The following is a 6,994-nucleotide window of genomic DNA, read 5'->3' as shown; positions in this document are numbered from 1 at the left end:
ATTCATGAAATTTGAAACAAATGTCAGCATAAACGATAATGGCTTTCTTGAAACTCTAGTTGCTAAATCATTTGTGGGCTATGAAAGGAATGAATTGAAGTATTTTTCCTCGAAAATAACTAAATCAAAGCCGATTCAAACACGCAAGTTTAGTTCACCTATGTAGACTGAGTAAATATATAACCCAAGAAAAAAAAAATAGAGCAGTGTGCTAAGGCCATGTGGAGGATATAGGTATTTGACAAAGCAAACATTAAAAAAGAGTGCATTAAAGAAACTTTTGTTGTGAAGTCTAAAATTAATAAACCATCAACCAGTGGCAGTGGAAATGACATCAATCAGATACCCTAATAGTACAATCGCACAATCAAACAGACCTGATTCCTGCCTGGAAATTACAAAAGTCACAGTTTCTGAAGCAATTATGTTAAACTTATAAATATTAAAAGCTACTTTTCCCAATAAAAATCTAGAATTTTATATAATACAGCACAAAGAAACTTTCTTTTTCATGTGGGGTTGTGTATGTTTCACTTGTAAGCTCTAATCCAACATAATTATGGCAAAGCATTTGAAGGAAACAGAGATCAGCCTGAAGCAGAAGGAAAGCATGTGAGAAAGAAACAATGGTGTGAATAATTCATGTAACCTGTATTGTGACTGTCCCATTTCCTTGACTTATTCATTATGAACAATAATATTTTTCTTCAGAAATATAGAATCATATAATGCCATGATAATGGGTTTGATAAAAATGCCTAATGGCTTCTGAAAAGGTTTGAGCTGAGTAGAGCCATTGAAACTGAAAGCATTTTGACAGCTTTTTTGTTCCAAGGAAAAATAACTTACAAAACTTTGATAGCCACTATGATGAAAGCTGTCCTTGTCCTTGTCCTTGGGTTGAGACCTGTAACAATGTATAAAATTCAGTTTGAAGAATAAAGCAAAGGAAAAGCACTGCCCATTAAGAAACTCCCAAATCCACAAAAGCTCAGGAAAAAAAAAAGGCTTTAACATGGAATTCTTTGTCATAAGATCAATGTTTCCTATGGAATCCATTAGGTTTTTCTTTTCTTTCTTTTTGGCCTTGGCTGTTGGGTGGTGGGAATGTGCAAGCAACCAATCTGAAGCAAATGACTTTGATTCAAAGATAAATAATGAATGAGATAAGGTCGCGTTTGGCTGTCCCCATTATGTACACATACTGGTTCCAATTGTTTATCCTTAGCAATTGGAATGAGGCAACATTACACAGCCATTAGTGGAGGAAAAAACTAAAGCAGAGAGGAATTTCCTTTTCTTTAAGGCATCTGAACTACCTCATCTTGTGACTTGCAAAAAGGCAAATGTATCCTGTAGAAACCACATGTTCCAACTTGATTTATCCTGCAATTATAGCTTTTGAAAAGAAAGTTCAATGACTAAACCGACTACAACTGTAATAGGCCCAGTATTTGCAATCTTCTGGCCCTAAAAAAGCAGCCCATGTTGAAAACTTTTCCTATTAAAACATCCTTTTCACAAACTTCTAGCAGATCTTTCTCTGAATGTTTTCAATCTCACATTTCCAGCTAGAAAAATGACGCCCCAAATGCCCAATCCTAATTCAAGCAAAATCTCAAAGTTCATGATCCATCCTGATCATTTTATTGCACATCACAAATAAGAAGAATCAAATAAATGAGGTGGAAATTGTGGAAAGATAATGCACATTCAATGCTATTACCATATAATCATCAACGGCCGTTGAGAGAATAAATTACATACGGGCATAACAGCATCATGTTTGGGGCCTTTAACCTACAGTCGATAAATAAAACAAAATCTTCATCAAATCATAGATTGTCTATCTGCTTGAGAGAAGAAAAGTGAGCCTCAATTCGGTTCAGAGTTTCTTGATCAATATTAGTTTTATTAGTCAACTTTGGCAATGAATAACCCAATTCTCTCCTCGAGTCTAAATCTTTCTTTGTAACTTGCTCCTTGGACGTGCCAATCTCCTCAGATTCTGTTTGACTGGATGTTACGTCCTTGTGGAAAAGCTGATGTTTCACAGCCAAGCAAGACTTTAAATCCTCCTCATTCCTGGCTTTGTTTAGCTTGTCAATGAGATTACCTAAAGCTTGAGCTTTTTTGGCATGCCAACCTTTTTCCGTTTTGCACCCATCATTAGCATTCGTTTGGTCAGCGACCTTAACAGGTTCAGCTCGGTCGGTGACCTTATTGATGCTATCAGAAGCCTCGACTTTTTGAAGTTTCCTTAGTCCATCTTCAACAATTTTTCGTATCCTCTTTCTAGAGTTTTCTGATGTAACTGGATTTGATCCTAACTTCAACATCAATCCAGGTATCATTTCCTCAGGGTTGGATTCTGTAGCGGAGTTTATAGAGGGCCCATCCTTGGCAGACTCATCAATCATAGATTTCATGGAAAATATCTCCTCCAATAGATTAACATTCTGCATGTATCGATCAAAAGCTTCATTTTCTGCTTCAATATGCCCCTCCCGAAATTCCCTTAACTTAGAAAACCTCCATTCATTGATTGCAGCGGCATCCTAAGAACCTTCTCAAATTAGAACAGGCAATGTATGCGTTCAATAACTACATAGCAGAAGATAAATTGACTAACTATGAGCACCTTTCTAGTCAATGGCTTCCGTGAACGGAGTGGGATTTGCACATTGCTGAATTGAGAAAAGTTGCTTGAAAGATATCGAAGTGAATTTACTCTAAGCGAACTCCTGAAGCACAACCAACAGAAAGGAAACTCTCAACATGCACAACCAAAAGAAAAGGAGAAGTATAGCTTTGAAGTGTAAAGCTCAGAACATTGAGACTAATAATGACAGCCTAATTAAGCATGGTTGACATGGTATTAGTACATGTTGGATTTTGGCTGTACCAAGTTGCATCACAGTGAAATAATCTGATGTCATCTTCAGGGGAAGAAAATTATCAAATTAACTTTTGAGTTCACAAAACGTTAGAAAGTGGAAAATTCTATACAATCTTAAAACAATAATATCCTGAAGAGCCTAATTTTCAATGTCTGAGAAGAATTGTGACAAAAATCAGTAACTTCCAACCTTCCACCAAAAATGTTAACAGTGAAGAATACGACTGACAGCCTTTTGCATATTTAAATAATAAAAGACATGCATGACTGGTGCAGAGAAGCCAATATGCTGAACGAAATTATATATAGCTAGTCAGGGGCAGATTAAAGAAAGGTGTAAAATAAGATCAAATGGTGTCTAGAACTCACATACTTACCCAGATGATGGATCTGCTGATTGCTTGTCAAATAGAGGAGAGCTTGAAGAAGGTGTTTTGTCCGGAAAAGTTGCATTTGCTTTTAACACTACATCATAAAACCAATGGTATCAGAATCATGTACCAAAACTTCAATCTAACAATACCACAAGTCTTCCACAACCTCAAACAAAGGCATAAGTGAAGACAAGTCAACAACAAAATATAAACATATGCTTATGCTTCAATTTGAAATGCCTGGCAAGTTTTTATTTACAAGATAAATTTTAAATATTTTGATCTATTTGTAGTAAGGGTAAGTCTATGACAATTACTCAGCATCTGAGACGTATCAAACAAGTGTTCCACAGAACAAAATTTTTTCCTACAATATAATATGTTTCAATAAGATAAAAGGTGGAAGAGAACTAACTAAAAGTGACCCGTCCTACCAATAAATCTAGGCTTCAATTAAGACGCTTCTTGATTATTATTATTTTTTTATTTTATTAAAAAAAATTAGGAAACCCACCAAATTGGCAACTTCCTGGGAGTATCAAGTAATACATTCAGGTCATATAAACCACTCATCGTGACATTTGACTACCATTAGAATAGAAGCAACTTATATAAAACTTCTTTGTCACAATTTCTTTTTATAGAGATCCTGGAATTATCTTCTGGAAAGAACAAGGACTCAGATCAACATTAAATGAAAGAGAATAAAGGGCAATTACAGCTAATTCTTTGGCTCTTTGAAAGACATGACTTTAAAGTACAGATATGAAAAGATTCAACGTTTAGGAGAAAACGAAAAAACAGGCATAAATTTTGGAACAATTATCTTGCTGCCCTCTGCATTTATTAACACCCCAAGATGCTTTACACCAATTCAATTGGAAAAGACAAAATTTTAACCTTCAGTACAAGAAGCTTGATATTATAATTGTGTCCACCTTGTACATGACGCTTTAACTCCAACTTAATTGAGGATTGATGGGTGGGGTATCTCTTTTCCCCTTTTTCCCCTCACGTTTATCATCTCCTTTATTCTAATTCACCTTCCTGGCTTCTCCCTTCCTTTTCTACAGTATTCGCCTCATACAACTGCAATTGGGCATCCCTTGTTCAATCTAGAATCTTCTAATGTTTCTTCTTATTTCCTCGATTGGTTGGCTTTTCTATCCGCCTAAAGGCTAGAGATGTTCATCTATGGACCCCTAATCCTTTGATCGAGTTTCCATGGAAGGTTAGGATTCTCACTCCACACCCACTATATTTTTCTCACTTTGAAAGGTTAGGATTCCCAAGGTCAATTTCTTTCCAGGGAAATCCATACGCAAAGCAAACTAACATTAGTGACCTTACCCAAAGACTGTCTCCTTTGTTTCTAGGACCTTAGTAGAGAAGCTAGTGTAAGGGTTCCTTCTGATATGAACCACACTCTACAGGTGCCAATTTTTAAATTCAATTTGAGAGTCCATGGTGTTGAAGTGTACATTACTGTACATAAATATATTTTAACACATGCAATAGTTGCAAGTCTCTGCTAGGTTCAACGCCTCTTTAGGGTGTCAGTATCTAAGGATCTTATTGATTATCCATCGTCACTTTCTCAACTACTGGAGCCCTTCTTTGTAACTTTTTTTAGTTAGTTTCCTGTGTAGAATTTTCCCTTTTTTTGTATTGCATACCTGTAGATATTTCTTTTTATTGGACACATTTTTATTTTCATTCATCTGAATGAAAGTTTGTTTGTCATGGGAGAAAGAGAAAGCACCAGATGCTACCAACCAATCAATTATGTCATTGGTTCTTAAAATATATTGAACACAAGTTTCAACAATTTCCTATAAGAATGAGCAAACCAGGAAACACTATGTGCATTTGATGGCTGCTTTTTTTTCTTTAAATCGGAAGCAGGTTTTCACTGAGAAATGCAAGTACAGAAGTGGCCAAGCCAAAAGTAGGAAGTGCAAAACTTAAAAGGAAAAAATGGCAGCCACCATTACCATAAAATGGCCTTAGTCGCTTTTTGTAGTACTTTTTTACTAATATGTCTTTTTTTTTTTTAATCTCATTTCATCATCACTTGAAGATACAGGTGTGCATCAAAGTAAATTCATCAAATACAAATATATTTATGTTCAATATAATTATACTTCTCCAATTTTATATCAAGCAATGTATTTCCTGAAGGCAAGCAAAATGTTTGTCATCTTACAGTGTATTTAATGTTTTAAATAGCAAAAAGCAACTTTGAGGGCCTTTTCTTCTTTTGAGATTTAAGACATAGGCCTCAATTTAAGTAGAAGGTTTTACAAAAATCTAATGTAGAACGCATATAACTGACCATAATGATGCTATAAATAGGAAAAAATAACCTCTCATGTTTTCTTAAATATCAACATCATCACTACAACAATAGTAACAGCTAATGTCATTCCTCTCACCATCATAAGAGGCGTAGTTGTAAAGCCTTAATATACTCTATTGAGCACATAAGCCTCTTTCAAACCAAAAAATAACATCCCTCAACGCCTAACATTAGTGTCTTTCAAAACACTTAAGTGCATCTTGTGTTCTGAAAATCCCTAGTTTCTTTTCTAGCTCCGAAATTCCCATGGATGGAACCAGCCCACCATAATTCTACATAATCTACGAGGGATGTCCCCTCGCCCCAAAATAAACCCCTACTACACACACAAGAAGGGGCGTGAATGGAGATGGTGATACCACGCTAGACACATGAATGATCTATGCAAATGAAGGTTGATAGACAATTGGCATTCATTAGAACGTCAGACAATTGACATGCCATAGCAAAAAAAAATTAGCTATAACACTAAAGCCAATAGAGAGATCACTTTGATACCGTGAATATGGCATGGGTTTTGATTTCTCGCACAGCAGCTCTTGCATGATTCATAAGGACACCTGCAAGAAATTCCATCTTAGGATAATATTGCTGAAGATTCTAAACGATGTTTCGGAAAGAAAATATCAAAATCAGCTAATGAGCTAATACGGGGAGCAAATACTATGACTAATCTACTTATGAAAAAAAAGTAAGATAAGTAGAAGTCCATTTTGAGAACTTTCCAAGAACCATTCCATAGATATTAGCAATAAACCAATCAAGAAAGGAAGAACTGACAGACGAAAACAACCCGCACTCGAACAAACAAATCTAGGGCTTCCAGAGCATCATAAGTAAAAAGTTAGTCACAAGGAGAGTAAACAGCAGGCCAAGAGATCACTAAACCTGGAACGAGCAACATTGCCACAAACCCTACATTTGGGCTTGTTGAGGCCGCGAAGGGTCTTCGGCGGCGTTCCAGTACGGTTCGCCAAGTGGTTGGAGGAAACCGCAACGTTAGCCGTGACAGCGCTAGCGGTGGTGGTAGTAGTGGTGGCGGTGTCGGAGCTGTTGTTGCTAACGGAGGGCGAGGGAGCCGCCATGCAAGAAAACGAGACGAAAGTAGAAGAAACGAAGCAAAATTCGGAACTCAAAGGAGGAAAATTCGAAGAGAAAAGGGGGAAAAGAGGATGAAAAGTGGTAAATTAATGAAGAATTTTTGAAAGTTTGTTGAAGGGCGGGAGATTTGGGTATTTGTGTTTTAGTTTGGCGGTAACAGATCAGGAAATCGGGGACGGCGAAAAACTGTAAAATAGATCCGGCGAGCATCCAGTTCCCTTCCCTACACGGTTTTGGGGTCAAATTTTTAATTTAATTTCT

At 36.5% G+C, this 6,994-nt stretch overlaps 1 protein-coding gene across 2 annotated transcripts; it reads right to left on the bottom strand.

Annotated features, from left to right (window-relative positions):
• Positions 1 to 636: 636 nt before the first annotated feature.
• On the bottom strand, positions 637 to 6,994 carry LOC111453226. Of its 2 annotated transcripts, XR_002712248.1 has the most exons (6): positions 6,521 to 6,994; positions 6,131 to 6,192; positions 3,277 to 3,364; positions 2,642 to 2,744; positions 1,727 to 2,558; positions 637 to 907 (listed from the first exon to the last, which is right to left on the bottom strand). XR_002712248.1 is itself a non-coding variant. In XM_023094277.1 (5 exons), exons 1-5 carry the CDS (start codon positions 6,715 to 6,717, stop codon positions 1,836 to 1,838), a joined length of 1,173 nt encoding a protein of 390 aa, XP_022950045.1. In that variant the 5' UTR covers positions 6,718 to 6,994; the 3' UTR covers positions 1,684 to 1,835. The 2 variants fall into 2 exon arrangements, 1 of the variants encoding a protein (XP_022950045.1); XM_023094277.1 differs by lacking the exon at positions 637 to 907 and having other exon boundaries at positions 1,684 to 2,558.

This window comes from Cucurbita moschata, unplaced genomic scaffold (assembly GCF_002738365.1).
Source record: "Cucurbita moschata cultivar Rifu unplaced genomic scaffold, Cmos_1.0 Cmo_Scf00001, whole genome shotgun sequence".
Classification (NCBI taxonomy): Eukaryota; Viridiplantae; Streptophyta; class Magnoliopsida; order Cucurbitales; family Cucurbitaceae; genus Cucurbita; species Cucurbita moschata.
The sequence above is the reverse complement of the archived record's forward strand: the minus strand, read 5'-3'. Positions and strand labels throughout refer to the sequence as shown.

Excerpts from the sequence above, each read along its gene's own strand:
- LOC111453226 (XM_023094277.1), bottom strand. The coding sequence starts at position 6,717 with ATGGCGGCTCCCTCGCCCTCCGTTAGCAACAACAGCTCCGACACCGCC. Across the intron at positions 3,365-6,130 it reads AAACCCATGCCATATTCACG|TGTTAAAAGCAAATGCAACT; the intron begins GTATCAAAGTGA and ends TTTATGATGTAG. Across the intron at positions 2,559-2,641 it reads GGAAGCCATTGACTAGAAAG|GATGCCGCTGCAATCAATGA; the intron begins GTGCTCATAGTT and ends GAAGGTTCTTAG.